Raw genomic sequence first — 24,199 nt, 5'->3', positions numbered from 1 at the left:
ATTCCAACCTAGTCCTGTACCTATCAGACAAAAATTGCTCACAACCTTAAAGCAATAATCCGGTGATGGAGCTACAGTACCAAACCCAAAAAAAAAGGAAAAGTTTTGCAAAGTGAAAACAAAGCAATTTAATTTTATGATCAATGATAATACGGCGGTGTGGTGCAGTGTGAGCTGCATGAGCTTATAGATATCCGCCTGTCGAATGCGTTCGGTTGCGTCTACCTACCTGACAGGGCAAATCTGCGCGGAATTTCAACGCAACGGGGCAGTGGAATGACAGTGGCGGTGCCAGTGGATTCACACGCGCGTTGAGCTCGTAATTTAATTTCGATTCTTTCACTTTCCTGTCGGGGTCGTTATACTTTCTGGCTTTATTGATCCGCTGAGACGAACTGAATCGGATGCAATTTTTGTGTTCGTTTATGATAATTAACCATGAGCGCAGTGTGACTGTGGAAAGGTGCATTTTGGGCGCAGCCAGCGAAGAAAGAAAGTGAAATAATGTAACGATTCAGTGTATACATAACTAAGGTGTCCAGGAAAGTTTGGTAATTTCCTAAAGTTATTTGACACCGCCCTGTTGAAACACGTCTGCTCAAATGTGCTATAATTAACAACAGAAAAAAATGCGTTGAAATTCCATGGCATTAAGAAGATTCCATCAATTTTGAAATTGAAAGTGATTTACTTTTTATTACTAAATCTCTCTACTTTTGAATGTTGCTTTCCTACTTTTTAATTTTATGCAATATTTCGGTCATACGAAGTTGTAGTGTATGTTGATTTATTGTACTGTTGAGCAAACTTTTATTGTTCCATACACAACTTTTCAAAACTGGTCCAAAGCCATTTAAATTTGGGATTTACCTCTTTCCTTTTAATTATACTTTTATCCCTCGTATTCTACGTATTTCGTTTACTACTTGTTGGCTTCTTCAGAACATGAACCAGCCTGCCTCAGAGATAATTTCTTCAACAATTTTTATTTTTAATTATTTATTTGGCTGAATTCTATAGGGTAAAGTGGGATGAAGTTCCACTCCGGTAGTGTTGTTGCATTTCCGAGTTTGTAGCTATAGAAGTGCTTCAGACTTGTAAGCGTCAGTGTAAATTCACCTCGTGAGACGACGAAAAAAATGTTAGAAAAAGTAACGAGCTATCTTTAATCTGTACATATTTGTAACCGATAGTATATTGCTAGCTCCGTTTTAGTGATCGAAACATTCATTTCGTGCCGCGTATTTCATTAGTCATCCATCTCAAAATCGTAACATAACCTATCCACAGACTAACAGACATGACAGTATGAGTAAATTCTTATAAAAATAATTTTTCGTGATGCATTAGTTCCATCTATATTGTACTGCGCGAACTATTTACTATCGGTACAGCCCGTGTGTTATGTAAAAGTTTTTTTTACTAGTTGGTTTCCACTCGTTTGTCAACACCGATCAGCTGCTTGCAGGGATGCCTGATTTCATCATAATATTTGAAAATGAATCGTTACAATAAATTATTGGATTACGTTGATAATATATTTAACTTTTTCGCGATGTTGAAAGGTAACCATTTATTTGACTCAACGTTGTTCATCTAGACTATTTTTTATTGTGTTGGTAGTTTTCACCCGAAATTATGTGGCGGCAGACCAGAAGCAAGTAAATATTGTAACAAAACGGGTTCGATTTTGTATTGCGTTGGAGGATGAGAAGTAGGCACAATTCTGTATATAGTTTTGGAAATATGTATTAAATCTGCATCCTCAATGAAATTCGCATGGACGTATACAAATCGACAAATTAGAGATAATTCTGCATGAATGGCAACTCTGTTGGCAAATGAAAAAATAAACACAGTCTAGATGACAGACATGATGTTTTTTATAGGGTAACGTGGCGCCATCATGCCATATGCGAGTACTGTCCAAACTAAAGGAATATTCGAAATGACCGTTAAAATGATTAAAGAATCTAATTTGAGTGTCCTGTCTGTTAGTCTGTAGCCTACCTTCGTGACAACATTGTCAACGATATTTTGAACATTTGACAGACAAAGGTTTTTTTCATCATCATTTAGAATTAAGTCGCCAGGAAAGTTGGCATTACTTATTTCACTGTGTATCAAACAACTTCCCACTTGTACACGGCGGGCAGATTTCCCCCCAGCCGGCTGGCTATGTCTGCCAGCTATTTTTGCCGGATTTTTGCCAGAATTCCCGCAAAAGTCTGGCAACAATGCAACAACCGTTTCCGGCAGAGAAATTCGCCTAGCTTTTATTAACGGTTCTGTTTCTGTCGGATTCTTGCCATATAAGATTGGTTTTGAATCGGTTCTACATTTTTAGCGTCTTGGTTTTATTTTTTCAATAAAAAGTACATAAGTTATTACCCTTCATATATACTAGTTATGGAAAATGTTATTGCCAACAACATTGCTTTCTCACTAAAAACGTATCCATATTTAAATCTCATTTAGCTCGTCTCAAGATTCGTTTTTTTTTGCATGTAAATGCGGAATTGACGAATGTTGAATAAAAATAAACGAAGGAAGAAAGAAATAAACAAGACACGTACGGCGAGATAATGACGCAATTTCGCCTGAACAATTTTGACAGCAGCCGGATTTCTTACTAGAATATGATTGTTTTGAACTTAATTTTCCCTTCAACATTAACAATGTTCCTTGTCTGATTTGAATATAAATTTTGGTCTAGTCTAAAACAAATATTTGTTACAGCTGATTTTATTATTGAAATAATCTAACTTTTTATTACATGTCGACCAAAGTTGACTTGAAGTTATCAGCAATGTCTATGTTGATTCAATCCTGCTATACCTTTGCATCGAAAAAAGATTTTGTTCAATTTATCTTTGGCCTTATTTGTGTGATGATACAAAAATGCATACTGTTTAAAATTAATTATATTAGTTCTATTTCTTATAAACCAGAGCGATTTTACTGCCGCGCGAATAATTCAGAACATTTTTTATCTCCCGCGAAAAAATATTTGTTGCAGAGATCTTGACTCATTGAATACTCATCAAAACATCAGAGCTTGATTGTGATATGTGCTTAATTTGATCGCTAATATTTTGGAAATTGGCAATATCAATCAAAAGCTTGGTTTTTAAGAATTTTAAAACGAATTTTTAAATGAACATAATTGGAAAAAAGGTAGCTTCCAGAAATAATTTGCAAATTAGTTTGAAAGAAATCGTGTCATTCTTAAAAACAAACAAAAATATATGATTATAGAAAAACAAGATTGTTTGTTGTAAAAACTAAATTTAAGTTCAATAAAAGTTTGTAAATTAAAAGCGCTACAATTATCAACTTTATCTAGAGCTCGTTCATGTAGAAAGAAATTTTCGAATTGAATTTACTGTAAAATTGTTTGTCAAGAAATTGACAGGAACACACAAGTAAAATACTTGTTATTTTCATCGAAATATTGATAGAAACAAACGATTCCACTGAGAAAAAATAAATATCCTGTTTTGTAGTTGAAAGCAACGATATTTTCTATATTAAACCAAATTTTCATTTGTCGCTATATCAATAAAAAAAAATTGTTGTGAGAAACCTAAATTTGGTTATCTTTACATTTTTTTCTCTGCGTGTAATTGTTCGAAACAGTTCGAAACTTTCTTTGGGTATAAACTACCATAACCTTCTCAATTTGTTAACAGTTATGTCAAGTTAATATAGATTTAAATGTGGCAACACTGCACGCTATACGAAATTGAACAAAGCACGGTGTGGGCTTGGCGGTGGCGTTTTCTTCTTCCGTACCAGCACGTACCGATGCGTACCGGTTTTTTATGACAGTTCGAAAGTATTGACACGCATCGTCCTAAAATTTTGGAATCGGAAGTCGCATCTGAATGAAATTGCACAGTATATTTTAAGACACTGAGAGCTTTTATTTGAATCGTGATTTATGAAAATTGGTTTAACCGTTGCTGAGAAATCGAAGTGAGTTCCGGTTTTGGGGTTTTGTAGTTTGTAATTTCCGAGAAAACTTAGTGCCCATTTTCGCATAGATTTGCACATATTGGCTTGTAAATCCGGAACTGAAAGTCAGATAAGGTTAAAAATTAATAGCGAGCTTTGGAACCGTAAGAATTTTCGTTTGAATCTAAGTTTATGAAAGTCGGTAAGCTTCTAACTAATGAATGTGAGGTGATCGATAGGTTGAACCGCTATGCAAACGCAAGTTCACACAATTTATGTGACACTTTAAGGATATCTCACTAGGTGCCATATCCTATCTGACGTCTCGGGCAAAAACAAGTGACGAGCAACTACTGGCCGTCGCAGAATCTGAACATTTGGAGGTTTTTGATCGAGACAAAAGGTATATTTAATTATCCTATCAGTAGCATATATTAAAAGATACCCTAACGACCTAGACCAGCGTTTTATACTCGGAATCACAAACTAGGGAAAAGAATAGGACAAGGCATTTTCTTTTGCATTTAAACTACGCTCCAAAATCCATTTGAATCGGTTTAATTTGGTTAACGTGTGATCAATGATCAGCTAGCCAAATGACGCTAGAATGCTAAATGTCAAAGTCATTACATTACCAATAACGGATGATCACTTTCAAATGGTCACGGATTTTATAATGTTATACTGAAAATGTACAAGAACCTAAAATCTACACCAGTACGCATGACCTAGCGTCCTCCGCCCAGAAAGCTTGGTCTCCACTTTTGCACCGCTGGTTTTCCTCGCTGTTTGTCCTCCTGCTCTTTTTCCGCCAACTGCTCGGCTAGTCGCCTCTGGTTTTCGCGAAATTGCATCAGCGGATTCGGGAATTGCTTGTAGTAGTTCATCACTTCCCGCACGTCATCGACTTCGCTGGTTGCAATCGTCAACAGGAATGACAATAAATCGAACAATGTCGTATCGTCATCATTTCCACTCCAACGCGGAATGTTGAACGTATTTTCAGGATGTAGTTTGGTCGAGTTTGGATCCCAATCGACGACGACCACTCTATTCAGATCGCGGTTCAGGTTGTCTAGGTTTTTAACGTGATGTCCGTCGACGAAGTGTGTCGCATCGCGGACCAACCGATACATGATATAACCGTGCGGATCGAGCGCGTCCAATATGGGAAAAACAGTCATACCCTGGTCAGCAGTGAAAATGACTATTTCAAAATGTCTTGCCAGTTGTTCGAGAAACTGATCGATTCCCGGACGCTTTTTGAAACGCCAACCAGTCTGATAGGTCCAATCCGGATGGACGAGAACGTCTTTCATTTCCAATACCAGAGTATAGGGTGGCTGAATGTAAGGGTATTTGAGCGGATCCGGAAGTAATTTTTCACGAGATGGTTCTTGGATCATCTTCTGGTAGTATGTCATTGATTTCCAGAGTCGTTTGAAGTATTGTTGAATGGTTGGCAGTTGGCTGAACTCGTCCTCAATATCATTTCCTTCCGGATCTCTATCAGGAGCTCCAAAAATAAAAACTGTGTAAACGGAAAAAGCCGTCACCGATACGCCGAAAATAACGAGGCTGAAACAAATGAAATGTTATCCGAATTCTTATAAAAAAGAAGGATAATTTTACCCCAGCTTCATTCGTTTCCAGGATGACTCTTTCTCTTTTTTAGCTTCCTCTTCTTCCTTTCGCGTTTGCTCCTGTACACGTTCAGCTGCGGCATCCTCAACTGCGGTTTGAGGGAACAGTTTTGACAATATCTGCGGTGCCGCTGCTTGCACGCTAGCTTTTGAATCACTATTGCTTTGGGATGCCACTTTCATAACAAAAGAACACGAATTAATGTTTCTTCTGCGGCAATCAATGTGTTACACAACATTCTGGTAGTCTTACCTAAGGCGGACAAATGTAGAAAACGTGCGGATTTACAACCGGCATCGCTGACTTGTTCCTGTTGACGGAACCACAGATGTTGACCATTCTGATTGAAGGAAAATCGGCGTACGAAAGCTGTCGCCAGGGAGCACACTTGTGGTTTGTGAACTTTGACTAGACGGGATAGCTGTAGCAGGTTTCCGTGTACCATTTCTAAACGAACTTTTCGGTTATTTTGCAAATGTTTTCACTTTTACCTTTGCTGGCCATCTGCTTCGCACTTTTGCAGGTAAATTTTTGACATTTCCCCATTGATTCAAATTGACAGCAGGAGGCGGGCATCGAAAAAGTGCTCAATAATTGGATATGCCTTACGTAACGTACGTTACAAGCATAACGGTAACCCCGATTGTTGTGGCTTGTTTGTTTTGGTCATCAACCGAACGAAGGGTGCTGTTTTACACAATTTTATTGAATCCTTCGCTGTTTTTATTATCTTCAAAATTAAATCAAACCTGAGTATGTAATGAGTGATTCCGACGATACGGATGTACTTTTGTTGATTCCACCAGATTTCTTCAACATCGAAGCAAATTCAGTTACTCCGCAACCGCGTCGGTCCGGTGGAAGTATCAGCAATTTGACAGAATTTTATCGTCCCTCGGACATATTCAGCAGCTTTGGTTCGATGACATTAATGGCCAATAATAACGAATCCTCGGAAGCACAATCATATAAAAGCTCTCTCATGACAATGAGCACAACGAAGGGAGGTTTCTGTCCTACTGGACAAAGTTATGATTGTCAAACCCAAGTAGACGGAACCAACGTTTTTTACTCAACACCGCTCAAAGGGCACTTGGAAAACGAAACGAAACAGCCGGAAGCAAGCAATCACTATTTGCTCAGCGAAATCGATCAATTTTTTCAAGAAAGAAATATGAAACCGAATCCAGTTTATGGCACTTTACAGGAAATGAATAAAAGCCCTGAAAATTCCCTGATTGATGTCAACAATGTTTCATTAACTGAGGTACCTTCCCTCACTACAAGTGATTTCAACACTTTCAGTCGAATAGCGGTACCTCAGAAACCTCCACGGAAAGACCCACCGGCTTCCATTAGCTCTAGATTATCGTTTAGCAGCAGGGCTCCACTTTTAAGTTTGAATGAAATTTGGAGCAACAATGCAATCAATCAGGAAAGCTCAAAAGTGCAGGAAGAACGGTTACGAAGACAGCACTGTGAACGGAACATTCAAATGCTGCAGGCGAAACTACTCGAGTACGAACAAAAAATCGCCGTGGCCGTCGATGTGGATAAAGAGAAAGAAAATGTGATTCTGCAATTACAGGAGAGTTCAATGAAGTAAGTATTTTGAATTCTTAATGCAACTAAGTATTCTAATGTTCCGATTTTTTTAGTTCAAATCAACGCATCCGGGACCTAGAACACAAATACAACGAGCAGCATGAAAAGCTTCTACAAGAAAATATAGATATTAAAAACAAAAGTCTCCACCTAGAGAAGATACTAGGAGAAACGAACACCGTAGTTCGTAAGCTTCAGGATCGTAATGAAGTGCTTGAGAGCAAGGTAGAAAGTTTAACCACTGCTAATCAGGACGTAACCGAAGTTCACAAAAATCAACTCAAAGATCTGGAAATCCGATTGTCCAACAGCAGAGAGAGTGAACGAAACCTAAAGGAGCAGTGCAGCAGGTTGAAGAAATCCAACGAACAATTGAAGGATGAACTTGAACTGGAACGTAAACGGTCCGAAGAAGCAAACAAATTGAGAGCAGATGTTGCTTCGTTTAAAGTAAAGATTGATAACTTGAACCGGAAGCTCAACGATTCCAATACGCAAAACGAATCATACAAGGAGCAAATCAATGATCTGAAAGTTCAAAATCACACTCATTTGGAGGAAAAAAAGAATCTTCTGAAGGAACTAGACGTTCAACGGTTGTCTTTGAAAAAATACTACCAATCGCAGCTGGAAGATGTCGTAGCAGATAAATTGAGAGAATTCCAGAAACAGCTGACCACTGTTGAGCAACAACTGAAAGCAGAAGCAAACCGAAAGGAACGACTACTCGCAGAGCGAGCCTTCAAACAAATTGAATTGATTAGTCAGACTAATGAGCAAGAGATAAAACTTCTCAACGAGAAGTATAATGAGCAAGAGGCACTCTATCGTTTGCAATTAACCAATTCGTCCAAAACCATACACGAGCTGGAAGACAAACTAGCTTGCTATCAAAATCGAAGAGCTGACATTGCCGAACAGCTGCACTCTATAATGGAAGTGCAGTGGCAAAAAGCTCTGGAAGTACTGACATCACCCTCTTCAGTTGCATTGAACGAAGATACACACAATCGTTTTAGCAAACTACGAGTTGATCACATTGACAAAGATCAACTAGATGGAGTGCGAACGCTTAAGAGCGTTGCTGAAAATGAAACGTTTCAGACTCCACTTAGCAGTCGGCATCAGAGAATGACGGGTGGTTTAACGGAGAAAAGCACACTACCACGAGATTTACTCCACAACTATATTGAACTGTTGTTAGAGAAATCACCGAACGATTTGAAGGATTTGGAGAGTTTACTATCTGATTGTAAAAAACATTCGAACCAACCTAACGAACGACCTTCACTTGCGCCCGTTACAGATAAACATAAGGTAGAGTTATGTTCAAATACAAATTTAAGCGGGCTGAGTAAAACGATTGGGAAAACTCCTAAGCCATGGAGGTGAACATTGGGTTTAAAGAGAATTGTAAGTCTGCATAGTGAATAAATTGTGTTGAATAAAAAAATGTTTTACTTTCGAAACATACCGATTGTCTATATTGTGAAATTTTTTTAAAAAAATGATAAACCAGAGATGCCATTTATACAGATTTATATGTATTATACAGATTTTTACATACGCATACAAAATACAGATTTGATACAAATTGCCTAAATGTAATACGAATCTCCCAAGAAGCGAAATAAAAACTTTTTTGTATGAGCAATCTATTAGTATTTGATTGCAGTGACGAGAAGTCTTGGTCTCATTGAATCTACCATTCTATAGCCATAATGTGTTGGAATAACATCTTTTAACATCATTTTATTGTTGAAAATTAATTTTGTTAGTGAATACAGATAAATACAGATTTTTTATAGAGAGTAATACAGATTTCCTATGAAAATATCTGGCATCTCTGCCTTACAGTCGGAATTCGTTAGTAGGCAACGTTGCCAGGTTTCCAGATTTATCTGGCAAATGCCAGATTTTTCTCGCTTCGCCAGACATTCTAACTAACCAGATATCAAATTCTTTACGAATTTTGGATTCTATACAATAGGTGGTGAGACCATTTTTTTTGCTCACTGAAAATGAAGAAGCTCGGTCAAATTTTTTCTTGTATATAGTTGCCCAGACAAATCCAGATAAATTTTTGAGTCAAAGACAGTTTAGTGAAAAAATAACCTGGCAAATCTGTTAGTAGGAATCTCGCGTTGTTCGAGGGAAGAGATGCCATTTATACAGATTTATCTGTGTTATACATTTGAAAGTTATGTTATAGTATGTTCACATTAGCGCTGATATCACCCGTCGAAGTGAACAAGGTAATATCATTTGACATTTTTGACTTCTTTTAGTATCATTAGAGCAAATACAGCAGCTGCAAGATTCATATGGGTGGTCTAAAATGTAAATGAAACTGAAACAAACGTATCCTGTTAAGTTCTACTGTCAAATTTAAAACTGATATACATTGCCGTTCTATTTTTGCTATATTTGAAACACAGATAAAACGCTGCAGGGGCGGCCAGTTTATTTTGTTCTAATTTCTAGATTCAAATTTTAAAACTGACATAAGTTATGCATCTAGAACTAGAACACTCCTGAATATGCCCTTAGATCCGTCATGTGCATATTGAGAAAAAACATCGAAATTAAAAATGGGTGAAACGGCATCAGATATGATTTCAACATTTTTAAACATTTTAGATAATATCAATGCCGCAACTAAAATGTTTTCTGTGCGTGAAAGGATTTTACAGTAAAAACGTCAGCGACATTTATTAAATATTTTGAAGTGGCAAAGAAAAAACATTTTGATATTAGGTCAGATAAAACAGCTTGAGTCAACACGGAGAATATGGACAAAGGCACAATTGACATAAATAACATAAAGTTTTTATATTGAAAGGTAATTAATTTTCGTGTTTGCCGTTTTCAGAAAAGAGCCTGCTAGTTTTGGGAAAAGGACGCTTCAATAACGGGGCTGATTTTTTAGGAAAAAATTTAGGAGGCTGCTGCATACGTTCGACGTGTTATGTGATAGATTTAAACATATACAAAAATATGATTCCAAATTCTGAAAATGCATTCCTCTCCGTAAAAGAGTTGCAATTGTTATGTATGCCTTGGGCTCGTCGGCTGAGTATAGGACAATTGCAAATATGTTTGGAGTTGGTAAATCCACAGTGAATCGAATTTTGTTTGAATGTTTGATATTAATACCGATTAAATTGCATTCTACTAATTGTATGTTACGTAATTTGTAAAGCAACGCTGCTGCTCGACAAAAGAGATGATTATTGGTACAGTTACCCTAACTAATAAAAATGTCTCAAATTTCTAGATTTTTGCAGAATGTTCCGAAAATTTAACAGATATATAATTTATTTATTTTATGCATAGTTTACATATAGTATAATGATTTTTCATTTTAAATCACAGATTTCATTTGATTGCTGGCTTCGGAATTGTGGAAAGTTTTTTTACACGCTCGTTCAACTCTACTCTCAACTGAGCAATTTGTACTCACTTTTGCTTATTTAGTTCAAATGTGAAAATGTGAGTAGTATTGATTTAAAAAATTTAGTAACTTCTACTCTGTTTCTCTATTGACAAACAAAAAATTACTCATTGTGTTTTGAAAACGTTGTGCGAGAAAATGTTGGAAAACTAGATCGTAGTAGCAATTACAAGTTACAGTAATTATCGACGAATATTTAAAGAACTTCTTGTAAGTATTGGACCGGGTCCTGGCTTTCTCATCGTAGTTCTGAGGGTAGATTCTGTTCCGTCAAAGGTAATTTTGAGGTTGTTTGACGGAAATTGTAAATATGTTTGATTATGTTTAAATACTATTAGGAATTACCATTAGGACCATATTGTGTAAAGAATAAATAATTCAATAAACATATATTTAAGTTGAAAAATTAAGTTTTTTCCTAGCACTGTTACTCATATTTTGACAAATAATAGTAGTTCCATTTTTGGCGAAAGTTAGTGAAATTGTACTCACTTTAGAGTAACATAGAACGAGCGTGTATCACAAAATCAATACAAACTGAACTGGAATGGAATGCGAGATAAAAAAAAGGCTCAGCTTGGCATCGACACGTATAGCGAGCGTTACAAGCGTTACGAGGTGTGACGTTTCTCGGATAGTTAGAAATGTCACATACGTAAACAAATCCCAACTCTAAATATTTATTTAACAGTGCAGGTCAGTATTGAAAGAAACAACGAGCGAATACGTAGTAGACGAACGAAAACGGAAAGTCTTACTTTCTGTGGAATGTGGTTTCATTTCGAGGACAAGCATATGATAAATTTCGAAAATATCCAGACATAAATTAGCATAAAATTAGTCTACTATCCGTTTAAGAGTGATCAAATATATCTGGAGCTTTTTAAATCGATAATGGCTTTAATGACACGACTTTTTCGGGGTTTTCCTAGTGTACTAATGAAACCAAGTGGCACGGCAAGGTATACCAGTACGGCACCATTAACTGCTGCTAAACTGCAAGAGCTTGCTCTGGAGGAAAACTGCATTCTGGTCAACGAGAATGATCAGCCTTTAGGGAATGCCTCTAAACGCGATTGTCATCGAGTGAATCCGAATGGAGATATACGATTACACAGGGCGTTCAGTGTATTTCTTTTTAACTCCAAGGGCGAAATGCTGCTGCAACGAAGATCTACGCACAAGGTGAGCCGGATTTTTATTTGCATTCCTATAAACATTGAAGTCGGGCGGCAACAGAAATAAAAATGAAGGTTTGTACAACATTGCATCCACAACGGAACGGGTGTGCTTTCTCTCAGGCGCAAAAAAATAATGTTTTCTCTTACGTCAGTACACGACGGATGATAGCACGATAGCACGTTGTGGTTTGAAGCAATAAGCGAGCAGACGAGAGCTCCGTTTGTCACGTTGCGTAGTTTAAGGAATTTTGATGTTGAATAATTTAAGGAATAATGAACTTGATTGTATCGGTAAGATGTGAAGAAAATGCTAATTTCAAAGCGAAGCCTAGCTACTGTCTTCCAGAGCAGAACCGGTTGTTCTATTTTAGCACATTTGGCAGCCGATCGCCGCACAACCTAATTATGAGTTAGATTTACGATTTCTTGGTAGTACGATTTCTTTGAGGAGACATGTTTTCATTTTATCCTGCTATTGAAATAAATGCGGTAGAATAAATTATGTTGATATTTCCAGATTACTTTTCCGGATTGTTACACGAATGCTTGCTGCAGTCATCCTTTGCACGACATCGACGGTGAGCGCGAGGAGCTGAATGCGCTGGGAATTCGACGTGCCGCCCAAAGAAGATTAAACTATGAGCTGGGAATACCACTTAGACAGGTGGGTAAAATTTAGTGGATGAATGAGTGAGGATATTCGTTGTTGAACTAAGTGATCCCACAGTCTTAGAGATTCGGTTGAATCTCAAATCTAGCTCAAGCGTCCTAAATTGTAAGCGAAATGTTCTGGGAGCTCATCTAACAGATAGTACAGGAAACGAGGTATCGCTAATGTGGCAAAATAACAGTCACACTCTGAAAACTAGGAATGAAGGATTGTTTAACTACCCTCTAGTGATTGGTAAGTCCCGGATAGACAGAGCAATGCGTAGGGCACAGGTCTAACAAGCCAGTTGTTGTACGTTTGAACCCCAACGTGCAAGAACTTTTAGAGTCAGTAAGATCGCAGTATCAGCCATGCAATAGATCTAAACGCTATGAATCGACTGCAAAGTCTGTTGTAACAGAATTGGTCTAATTCCTCAAAAGGAATGTAATTTCAAGGCCTTTTTTTTAAATGTCAAAACTCTTTAAAAACATTGAAATTGGCAACACAAGTTTGTAAATTATTGATTTTGAAAAACAGGCTCAACGAGGATACATAGTGGCATGTATAAAATATGACAAAGTATACGTTTAAAGATTTTTTTGAATGAAAATTCATACTGTGCAGAACGTTGCGGTATTTTTGCAGAGCAGGACGCAAGCCACTTTACATCGACCGAAGTGAAACTGCTACTGAATGAAATGCGAAGTGCAAAGCAGTGGCCAAACCCGTTGGCCGTGCTAAAGAAATCAAGAGGGTGACATAATTGGAGCATTCTATGATCGTGCAAACATAGGTCAATTCAATCCGTTTTGTCATGAACCCAACTTACTTTACCAAGGGGCGCCTTTTCAAAATTTGCCTTGTACAAGAATGGGTAGAACTCCATCGTGAAAATCTTCTGTTGTACTTCTGCAGGCGAAATTTTGTTTACTCTTGTCCTGGTTTATTAATTTATGTGTTTAATAAGTGTGTCGTGAATTCGTTGTACTTTACCGTTAGAATTTTGAACGTAAAGAAATGAAATCTTGCATAATTCACACAATACATCAACTTTTGAGAACGATTTTAGATATTGCGAAGTGTGAAGATTCGTGTTAGCTTTATTCGTATTCACGTCATTTAGTTATGTCTCTGCCTTTACCGACCCATTTTTTCCAATGGTGTACTATGGAAAAACTAAAACGACGTTGCAATGCGTGTTTAAGTGAAATGTTTCCGAATAGTTTCGTAATAAGATTAAAAATCATTGAAACATGGGACTCAAAACTAAGACAGAAAAATCTAAAGCGACTAGTTTTGAATTCATTTAATCGACATCCAGTCCAGTGAAGAGTAGGGCAACTTTAAAGAAAGCATCATCGGTACCATTGATTTCAAGATGGAGAATTGTCACCGCGAGCGTATCTAAGGATCCTGTACATATAACTGGAACATTCTGAAATAAACAATCGGTTTTGTTGAATTATTTTGAAATTTTGATTCCAGCTAATATTTTGTTTTCCGAAATTTAACGCGGAAGGCTTTGTTTGCTCTTATTTTTTAGCTATTTTCATCAAATTTAAGATAATTTTTCTACTAACCTGAATACTACAAAACTACTTATTTCTGGGTGCATCCAATTTAACGTGTAGAAGAACAACTAAAATATTATTCGATTGTTGTTTTAACTAAACTGTCATTTTTTATTTATCGTGCTGGCAGATTAGCAATGACACCCAGCAAAGACACGCACCACAAACGAGCAATGAAACGTTACAGTTAATCAATGACATGCACCCTAATCGGAAAATGAAACGTTTAATACCACTGACAGACATGTGATTTTGGGGGACGGGTATAGTGTGATGGGTAAGTCGATGCCTTTCACGCAGCTCGCCCCGCGCATAGGGTCAGAAAGTTTTTCTGGCCCGAAGAGGCGAATGACCTTAAGGTTAAAACCTCTATAATCGGAAACAAAAAAAAAACATGTGATTTCCGTACAATGATTTCTGTACAACGCTGTACGCGTACAACGATGAGGTGACAGACATGTTTTACGCACAGATACAGTGAAACGAAACAACTCAAAACTTTACTTAATTTCCCAGCTCTGATGATCGATAATATAGAAACCAATAATTTTTGCGGTTTGAAATGTATTCCTAGTAACTGATTTATAACAGATATAATCAATGCCTCTCTGAATTAAAACTAATTTTGTGTGTGACTGTTCTTCGGATGACAATTTCACTCATATCAAATTTTATGGTTTTAAGGTACATTTTTGTCACGTTTGTTCTGGGATACATGATTTTTACCTTCACTATTTAAATGTAATTAGCATTAGGGAAAATTTGATGTCCACAATTTTGATGTTCTACCGTAAAACCAAATAAAAATAGAAAATGGAGGAAGTATGAAAGGCTTTCACAACTAATTTTCGGAACACTAGCACTATTTTTTATGCAACGATGCTGATTTGTACCGAAAAGGTGATTAATCACCTAATTTTGTTTGTAAATCATGCCGACTTTTGCAAAATCCGCAAAAATTTCAAATTGTTCAGTTATAATTCCTTTTTTACCCGAATATTTACAATAAAAATAAGAGCGCATAAACTTTTAACATTGAGCCTCAAAACATTACCTATTTTTACCTGGCTGTTAGCGGAATATATTCAATAGTTGCACTATTTATGTACCATTTAATTACACTATTTCACTGTCATGTTATTACACTTTCACAGAGTCACTATACTTTAATGAAGCATAATAAACGTTACAATACAGATACGCGTATTTCGGAATGTTATTTACATCCTTCTTCAGTGTATCGGTTTTTGAAAACAAAAAAAAAAACAAAAATATAAAACCGATGCACTGAAGAAGGATGTAAATAACATTCCGAAATACGCGTGTATGTATTGTAACGTTTGTTATGCTTCATTAAAGTATAGTGACTTTGTGAAAGTGTAATAACGTGACAGTGAAATAGTGGAATTAAATGGTACATAAATGGTGCAACTACTCAAAATAGTAAATAAATCTAAGATATTCTTATTATGTAACCAATAAAAACGACATGGCGGTGAACGACCCAATCGTGGTTAAAGCCGCTAATAAACGACAACAACAAAAACGACATGGCACACACATATTCAAAAAAAAAAATGCTTTCAACGAAACATTTTATTCATTACGAAATTTTCATAAAAAAGATGACGTTTATCATAAAGCTGATTTTAAAACCTTCTTGAATTCGAAATCATTCCGAAATAGATTTGACATAGGTTTGATGCTTCGTTTTACTTCATAACGCTTATGAAAAAAGGCCTCCTAGGCTGGAATATAATCTCATAATGGTTTTATTAGGATTTTGAGGAGTTTAAAATTGTGACTACACAATTGGTTTATTGATGTTGTGTATATTTATCGTTTATAATTACCACATGTGCATTCAAAATTTGAATCATTATGTGTTCTAAATCCATTTCAACAATAAATTTACATGATATTGAACAGAAAACAATAACTCAATAGTATTGATTTTATGTACAAATATGAATATATTGTTTTCCTTATTTGTATTTAAAAACTTCACCAAATTTATGAACATTTCTTGGTTTGACTGTTTTTTAAAATAAGCTACAACGTTGATAAAATGTACACGTTTTATGCTACCGGTTAGCATTTTACAGAGATTTTTTTTTTTCAAAATAAAACAAAGGTTGTTTATTATTTGATACTCTGAAGAAGGAAATATTGTTTCGTGAGTTCACCATCGCTCGTCAATGGCGCTGGTAGCAGTAAACAGTGATGTGATTTTGCACAGTACAACGATAAATGACCGTAGTACGAAAATCACCGTTGTATCATGATGCTCGCGTGATACCACCGTGATTTAGGGAGACAGACATGTGATTTCACGGTGTACAGTGATTCCGATATCACATGTCTGTCATAAGCATTTCATGAAACAACCACGGAAAATTTTAAATATGAAACGTTTCTGGTGAAATGAAGAGGGTTCTTGTTCTGCGTTTTGCTGTCTTCGTTCTCCGCCGAGCGACAGCATTTGAATACAGCAATTTCGTTTACCTGAATGATTATGAAAAAATCAACAGATATGTTAGTTACATCAACAACGTTTTAGTTGAAACAACCAGGGCGTAAAACAACAATTGCAATATTGTAATTTTGTGATCTGCGGGTTCTTCTTGTGTTATTACTAACATAAGAATGTTTTCATCAGAGGCAATATTTGGAATCGTTAATCTTCTCCAATCCCTGTTTTACTGATTCAACTATAATCGATTTTTTTTCTATCGTTCACCCAACAATGATATTTGTCACCAATAAGCAATAAATGCATCACACAAAAGATACAAAAAAGAGACGGGTGGGTAATGTCACAGGCATAATATAGATTATAGGTCGTATCAGTTGATTGTGTGAATTTTGCATCTATGCTAGAGCATGACTTATAGACGATAAACATATTGTACCATACAATTACATAATACGTAACAAATGAGAATTAAAAAATACAACTAACAATGTTATAGTAGTTTTTTGTTGACGTTAATACCCATTAGAGGGAAACATCGCATAATCCTATGGGAATATTTCAACGATTCTAAAAAGAACCGATTTGCTGAATTTATCCAATGTTTACAACTTTTGAGTACTTTTTTCATCATATATTTCTCTACACCAGAACCGAAATTCTGGACCAGAATTCAGGAACCAAAACTGAAGGCTCAGAATTCACTTCTGGTTCGGAATCCAGATCAAGACCTTTCAGTCCATGAAACCAAGTCTTGGCATTACATTCCTTTTGTGGAATTTGGCCTTTCTGTTTCAACAGACTTCGCAGCCGATTCTTAGTGTACAGAATCATTGCATGGCTAATACTATATGGGTCATACTGACACTAAGAACCCTTCCAGGTCGGTGCTTGAACATACGACAACTGGCTTGTAAGACCAGCGTCCTATGCATTGAACCGCCAACCCGAGACGGCGTTCATGAAACTGAACTCATTTTCAGAATCCAGAATTCAGGTTTAGAACTGAATTCTAAATTTGAGTTCTGAAGTTCTAAAATTTAGTGCAGTTTCTGAATTCTGGAAATTAATTTAGAATTTTAATTCTGAAACTAATTTCAGGAATTAAGTTATGGAAATAAAATTCTGAAACTTGATTGAAGAACTAAGTTCTAAAACTGAGTTTAGAAATTAGATTTTGAAAATGAAATCAGGAATTGAATTCTGGTTCAGATGTCATTTTCAAAATTCAGGTTTGAAGTTCAGATCTAACATTTAGTTCCAGTATCCGGGTCTAAAATCCATATCCTAAGTTCAGTTGCAAAATCTAGTCAATAAATCAGTTTCAGAGTCAAAGTTTTAATTTCTGAATCAATTCTCTGGAACTGAATTCTGAAACAAAAAAGACCAGAATCCAGACTAAGTTCCAAAATTCAGTTAAGGATTTTGTTACAGAATCCAGTATTCAGTTGCTGAACGTGATTACAGACAATATGTTGTTGCTGCTGCTGGTTGAAATCAACTGCTCGACACGACGTCCGAAAAGCGAATCTGCTTCTCTGCTTATTCGCTCGATTAACTCTTTTGACAGTGACAGTAAAAATGCCATTCACGCTTAGAAAAAGTTATTCAGAGTTTGAGTACTAGTTACTCATTTTCAAATGAGACATAGAAAAGTCAAAAATTGAGTAGTTACCATCAATGATAATGAGTAACTCTTACTCTAAATTTGAGTTTAACGCAAGAACTCGTTTTTATGTTACTATTCGCAAGATCAATCTAAAAGGTGTAATTTCTAGCAACAGGTTCAATTTTGTTACTTTGTTAGTGAGATCGCGTATTTCAAGGGTGAGTCGATTAAAACAAACGGTGTTGTGTCTGCAAAAACCGGAATGATAAACTGTGCTCTTGATTGTGCAATCGACGCAGATGTTGTCTCCAGGAGTGCTCGGTATTGTTGTTCAGAATGGAAACGAATATGCTCAAATGTCATTTTTGAGGAATAAGTGTCTGATTAGTACCTGAGCATTGACACACTACTCCAAGCGACCGCCACTTGATATGATGTCTTGGAGTTAAAAACTCGATTGTAAATGGAATAATAAATGAACACAGTAGGCTTGTTTTAAGTAGTGCGTATCAATTACTTCCCAAGTAGCAAACATTGTTCTAGTACTGAATTTATTACCTCTTCTCGCAACGATTATGCGATTGGAAAAGCGCACTTTGCTTGTATGATGTGCAACAAGTTTCTTGTTTCATATGTTTCACAACAGTAATATTTGCTACTTGGAAACCGGAATTGAAACTGCTCAAATAAGCTTGTCGTACAGTCAGTTGAAAACCCGGATGTGGAACTTAATCCGTTCAGGTTTTTGAGTTGGTTTCATAAGCAGTAATATGAATTAACTAGCTGAATTACCCGGCGTTGCTCGGAGATGTTTCGTGAAGTGAAGGCCGAAAAAATTCTCGTCCTGCTTAGTGAAATACTCTGATTGTAGTGAAACATAACTTAAACGGCATCCCGAATGAACAACACTCCGTTCATGATCAGATTGCGAATGATCAGTGTCCCATCTCAGATATCACAATAATCATAATTTTCATGGTATTCTCGACAAATTGGGTTAGTTTTATATTTGAACCCTTTTGTTAGAAACATTCAAAACACCTTTCTATCTATAAATACCTTCTTAGTGATCTTAGAGTTTCATATGTATATGCGCTTGTAACGTACTTGAATTATTATGTATATGTGTTTGTAACGTACTTCCGTACTTCCTCGTCACATTCGATCTGCAATACCTTTGGCTTCCATGGCTATGAATACTTGCTACTCCCTCCTCTTTATAAAATTTTTTATGACATTATTAATTGCTCAAAATTTTCGATCTGATCATGATTATTTTATAATGATAGACTTTTTGACATCATAACTACATTCGTACTATAGAATAACGTTTTTATATAATTTATTTTACCAAGGCTTTAACCGTTTTGGTAGTTCATCGGGGAGGAAAACCTATAGAATAATGATTCAGTAATACAAATGTTGTTGTAATCTTATTTCAATCACCTTGAGTTGACAGTTTTCTCAATTTACATAATAAAATGCACATTGATTGTATGATTTCGTCAATTCAGATCAATGTTGAGAATACTTATTCCCCCCCCCCCCCCCCCCCCCCTTGTTAATGACACTTGCTACGCTCACACCCCCCCGCCATAGAAATACGTTTATGACCATCTCTGAAGAGCAAGAAGTACATTTGCCAAGTTTGATAGCAATCCGTTTAGTAATTCCGGAGTTATGCCATTACAAACATAATATTAGTTATGCCATTACAACATTGGTCTTTAAAACGTATCGATTTTTGTCAAGTTATATGAATTTTTCCATGACCTCCCCTTGTTTATGATACTTGCTACGCTCCCTCCCCTATAATAATACTCCTTAAACCATCTTTGTAATTCAAGTACATGTGCCAAGTTTGGTTTCAATCCGTTCAGTAGTTCCAAAGTTATGGCGTTACAAACATACAAACTTACATCCATTTTTATATAGATTTTACATCTCTTGCAAAAACGTGTTGAAATTTTGTATATGTGGAATAAAATTTCACTCAAAATCTGAGTGCTAATTAGTCTATTTTTGGCACATGTACAAATAAAACATTACCCAGTAAATCAGTAGATTTTACCCAAAAATCGTTTCCAGTGGAAGAACTCAAACTTGAGTAACTAAGGAGTTACTTTAAATTAGGGTTGTTCCACTTTTTCTGTAGATAAGTGGGATCTTACTCATTTTTGAGTAACTATTCTTAAGGATCAAGAGTAAACCAAGTTAACTTGTGTTGGTAATTTGTGTATTACGTACATTTTATTTGGTACGTATGTCGTAGATCTATGTATTCATATATGCAGTGCAACGAGTTTATCAAAGTGGCTTGCACGATTGAGTTTCAAACAATCTTTTTAAACAATAATTTATTCTCAAATGAAGGTTAAGCCTGACATTTTGGATGAAATATTAGTTTTGATCAATTTTTCACCAACGTTTGGTGGAAAATTGCTTACATTTTATGAATGTAGATTTTAATTCTTTAATAAAAAAGTTAGCAACTCGGCTTCAATGCATTTGTATTAGATTGCGCTACACAAAATAAACAAAACTAGATATTTTCTGTTACAAAAGCAGTTTTCCGGAAAAATAAATAGTTTTACGACAACATTCCATATCCATTGCCTTTCGCGTGTTAAATTAAAGCTTTTTTTTGCGGGATTACTTATAGAAGGTACGTAAATCTTTATATCGCAATAATTTCTGCAAGAGGAAATCCATATAGGAGTGTGTTTGTTGCTAATCAAATGTGTCAGTGGAAGTAAGCTGAAACTGAAATAATTCTGATCGAGCAGTTTTAAGGAAAACGGAAGAGTTTTAGACTAAGATTTTCGCTTTTCTTGAATTGCAATTTTAAGCAGTATGAACCGATTGGTTTATTTTTCAACCATATGGAAAATTTATTGAACAAAATCAGGAAAAGAAGCGCCGGAATTTGTTTTACGCACACATTGTTGGCATTACTCATACGCTTGCAAAGAGTCTTGCTCCTTAAGCGTGTTGAAAGTTTACTCTCTTTACAAATATATCGAAATCGAGGAATGCACAATGCAAATCAAGGTAGGCCTTTTCGTTGGTTTCCAGTTTAAGCTGCAACTATAGGAAAACTGATCATTTGCTAGTTCTATATATCCGACTTAGAGTGCCTATAACCAGAGTGACGACTTCTCATCCGTAATGTTGGCAACAATTCAAAACATTCCATTAGCTTTAAGCAGCCCTTACACGTGACAATATTATTGTCAATCCAAAGTATTGTCAATACCGTTAATCCAATTGACTTGGTAAATTGAGTCCGCATTTTTCGAACAAATCAAGCGTTTGAAGCTTCAAATATTGCAACTGAACATTGAAACATTGAGAGTAGAGTTCATTGCACATATTTGACCGTTTCTTCTATGGAGAGAAGTATTGTCGGATTGATGAGCAGTTTTGATTTTTTGACAATATTTTCGTCAATCCAATGAAGTTTCCATTACACAATCAAAAGTATTGTCAATACTCCTTGTATTGACAATAATATTGTCTCGTGTAAGGATCGCTTTACATTGCATTGACAGGTCGTTTGGACGTTTGGAACTGGTAGCTGTCATTCCAAACGAACAGCTGTCGTCACTCTGATTATAGTCACTCTAATCCGACTAACTAATTTCGCTTTCGTTTTTAAATTGCAGTATACCGGTGTAGGTAAGGTTGCACTGAAACCGTTCGTTTTTGCCAATTGCACTACATCAGTGCTACAACGATACCACTGGTGTAGCACTCATCAAAAATTTGGAGTAGCTCTGTGCAATGGAATTGTTTATTGTAGTCAATGGTTACTGTTTTTGTTTTTAAGTCATTTTTGTTCGTTTGTTCATGCTTCCGTGTAGCACTGCACCGGTGTAGTGCAAATTGAAAACGAAAATTCCATAAGACTCGAATTTTTTTTCAACACATTTCTCATAACATTATGAGAAAACTTAATAACCTTGCGATACGAAATGAGAAGGAAACAAAGCGCAATCAAGTGAATGAAGTGTAAATTTTTGTCTCATATTTTTGAAGATTTTTATTGCTTGGCGGGTAATCTTACAAGCTTTCAATCGTTGATTAAATAAGTGAGAAGTGAACATTACTAATGAGAAAGTCATTCAACATTTAATAGTGGTGTAATTACGTGAACTAGTGATCATGTTTTGAGACGAATCAATTAGTAGATAATCAGAAACATAACTGTAAAACTTGAGACAAAACTGTTTCCTAAATTGCAGCGTGATGTTATTTTTTAATGGAAAACGATCGCTGAAAGATTTAAAATCATATTTTAATGGGAAAGTATGACAAAAACTCAAGTAAACATTTTAGAACATTTCACTGTTTGGTTCAGGCGCGTTGAATGATACGATTCATGTTCAAAGTTATGAGATGAAGGGATGAGATGGAAATAGAAGCTCAGTTGAAATAGGGAGCCGTTACGCTGAATTTTTGTTTCGAATTTAACTAAAAAACATCACCTAAACATGAAAAATCAGAGAAGAAGAAGAAAGCTCGCCTTTTTTTTACTACATTCCAACAAATTTCGAACCAATTGGTTGGTGAGCAAATTCATTCGGATTACACACTGAATTTCACATGGAATTTTGAATGAAAACTGTTCGCCACGTTTGATTTACCATTCATTCCGACCCATATTATCACCGACCATTACCTGGTCTGGTTCGGTTTTCGGTTACAAATACTCTAGTGAGAGCTCATTACTCTGAGTTCCAGAATAATCGTTGCCATGAAAGATCGTTTTGATTTTTTCCCATTTTTCCTATGGCAAGCAAGTGCTTGCTTTTTCACTACCAGGTATAATAAAAGCATCTTAATCTCTCAAAATAAAAACACGATTGTTTGTGCTTACCAATTGTTGTTCAGGGACAAATTCGTTCAACAACTCAATATACATATGAAACCATTAAATCAATTTTTTTTCTAACCGAGTTCCCTTCATTCTTGATTCAGGTCCGTCCGGAGAACTTCCACTTCCTGACGCGGATCCACTATGCCGACCGGGGTGACGGTGTGTGGGGTGAGCACGAAATCGACTACATTCTGTTTCTTCAGAAGGACGTGGATCTGAAGCCAAACGAGAGTGAAGTCAGCGAAATTCGGTACATTCGACGGGACAGCTTGGAACGACAAATCGCCGATCTGCAGGCACCGCTGACTCCATGGTTTCGATTGATTTTGGCCAATCGGTTGAAGCTCTGGTGGGACAATCTTCATCGGCTGAAAAAGTACGAGAATCTGGATGAAATTGAACGTTTTTAAGTAACCAAAAACAGCAACAGGTTCACGTTCAATGGTGGCCAGTACATAACCAACAGAAGCAATATCACATTTCTTAGGGGGCCTGATTGAGAATTTCATAATTATAGCGGTTTTTGAATTGTCTCGTTCTCGTCTACAGGGTGATAAGGGCAAAGTTATGATTAAGTTTTTTTTCACTAGCATTAGTGTCTAGTAAATATTAAAACTGTACCGGAAAATATTTGGTATAACCAAAAGTAAATAGGTATGTTTCATTGATATGAAAATAGAAAACGTTTCCTTTTCAACTTGGATGACCAGTACCTGTACTACTAAACGATAGAAACATAAATTTCACGTCAAGAGCCGATAATGTTTAATTCGGTTTTAGTGTCGATCTTAATTATTTAACATTTCACGCAAACCGGTGTTCGGCTGTCAGTTGGTATACTAGTTTAGTAGGTGAATCGTAATGCGGCATACTGACTCTGCGTTACACAAACTTGTCTGGAATGAGCTAGTAGAGTGTAGTGCATTGTCTGTTCCATATTTTTCAGAGGTTCGTATACTTCCGTGATTGAACTAATTTCCTGTTACATTTCGCGCGCGAACAAAGACGGACCCAACTAAATGGACGATTTTTGCCACGGCCTTAGCGACGCGTACAACCGATGGATTGCTTCTACCTTCCTACGCACGCATTACGCATCCAAGGCATTCGTCGTTATCAGAAACAGTCAGAGCTGGTCGGTCTGAGGTGAGTTATAACGAAGTAAAAAAATGAC

General features: G+C 36.3%; 3 protein-coding genes across 3 annotated transcripts; 2 read left to right on the top strand and 1 right to left on the bottom strand.

The window, feature by feature from the left end:
* Positions 1–4,499: 4,499 nt before the first annotated feature.
* LOC131428807 (mitochondrial import inner membrane translocase subunit TIM50-C-like) lies at positions 4,500–6,138 on the bottom strand. The gene is made up of 3 exons (XM_058592847.1): positions 5,854–6,138; positions 5,590–5,776; positions 4,500–5,535 (listed from the first exon to the last, which is right to left on the bottom strand). Exons 1-3 carry the CDS (start codon positions 6,044–6,046, stop codon positions 4,686–4,688), a joined length of 1,230 nt encoding a protein of 409 aa, XP_058448830.1. The 5' UTR covers positions 6,047–6,138; the 3' UTR covers positions 4,500–4,685.
* Positions 6,139–6,245: 107 nt separating this feature from the next.
* Positions 6,246–8,637, top strand: LOC131428805 (coiled-coil domain-containing protein 18). The gene is made up of 2 exons (XM_058592846.1): positions 6,246–7,203; positions 7,260–8,637. Exons 1-2 carry the CDS (start codon positions 6,362–6,364, stop codon positions 8,596–8,598), a joined length of 2,181 nt encoding a protein of 726 aa, XP_058448829.1. The 5' UTR covers positions 6,246–6,361; the 3' UTR covers positions 8,599–8,637.
* A 2,702-nt stretch (positions 8,638–11,339) lies between these two features.
* Positions 11,340–23,696, top strand: LOC131428808 (isopentenyl-diphosphate Delta-isomerase 1). Its single transcript, XM_058592848.1, has 3 exons — positions 11,340–11,845; positions 12,359–12,505; positions 23,127–23,696. The coding sequence occupies exons 1-3, from the start codon at positions 11,555–11,557 to the stop codon at positions 23,433–23,435; spliced, it is 747 nt and encodes a 248-aa protein (XP_058448831.1). The 5' UTR covers positions 11,340–11,554; the 3' UTR covers positions 23,436–23,696.
* The last annotated feature ends 503 nt before the right edge of the window (positions 23,697–24,199 follow it).

The sequence above is a fragment of the Malaya genurostris genome, chromosome 2 (genome assembly GCF_030247185.1).
Source record: "Malaya genurostris strain Urasoe2022 chromosome 2, Malgen_1.1, whole genome shotgun sequence".
In the NCBI taxonomy this organism is placed as follows: Eukaryota; Metazoa; Arthropoda; class Insecta; order Diptera; family Culicidae; genus Malaya; species Malaya genurostris.
The sequence above is the reverse complement of the archived record's forward strand: the minus strand, read 5'-3'. Positions and strand labels throughout refer to the sequence as shown.

What these genes read in the sequence shown, in the direction of transcription:
- LOC131428807 (XM_058592847.1), bottom strand. Translation starts at nt 6,046, where the DNA reads ATGGTACACGGAAACCTGCTACAGCTATCCCGTCTAGTCAAAGTTCAC. An exon ending in TCTACATTTGTCCGCCTTAG is followed by an intron (nt 5,777 to 5,853) that starts GTAAGACTACCA and finishes TTGTTATGAAAG; the next exon opens with TGGCATCCCAAAGCAATAGT. An exon ending in TGGAAACGAATGAAGCTGGG is followed by an intron (nt 5,536 to 5,589) that starts GTAAAATTATCC and finishes CATTTGTTTCAG; the next exon opens with CCTCGTTATTTTCGGCGTAT.
- LOC131428805 (XM_058592846.1), top strand. Translation starts at nt 6,362, where the DNA reads ATGAGTGATTCCGACGATACGGATGTACTTTTGTTGATTCCACCAGAT. An exon ending in TTACAGGAGAGTTCAATGAA is followed by an intron (nt 7,204 to 7,259) that starts GTAAGTATTTTG and finishes CGATTTTTTTAG; the next exon opens with TTCAAATCAACGCATCCGGG.
- LOC131428808 (XM_058592848.1), top strand. Translation starts at nt 11,555, where the DNA reads ATGGCTTTAATGACACGACTTTTTCGGGGTTTTCCTAGTGTACTAATG. An exon ending in AACGAAGATCTACGCACAAG is followed by an intron (nt 11,846 to 12,358) that starts GTGAGCCGGATT and finishes TGATATTTCCAG; the next exon opens with ATTACTTTTCCGGATTGTTA. An exon ending in TGGGAATACCACTTAGACAG is followed by an intron (nt 12,506 to 23,126) that starts GTGGGTAAAATT and finishes TTCTTGATTCAG; the next exon opens with GTCCGTCCGGAGAACTTCCA.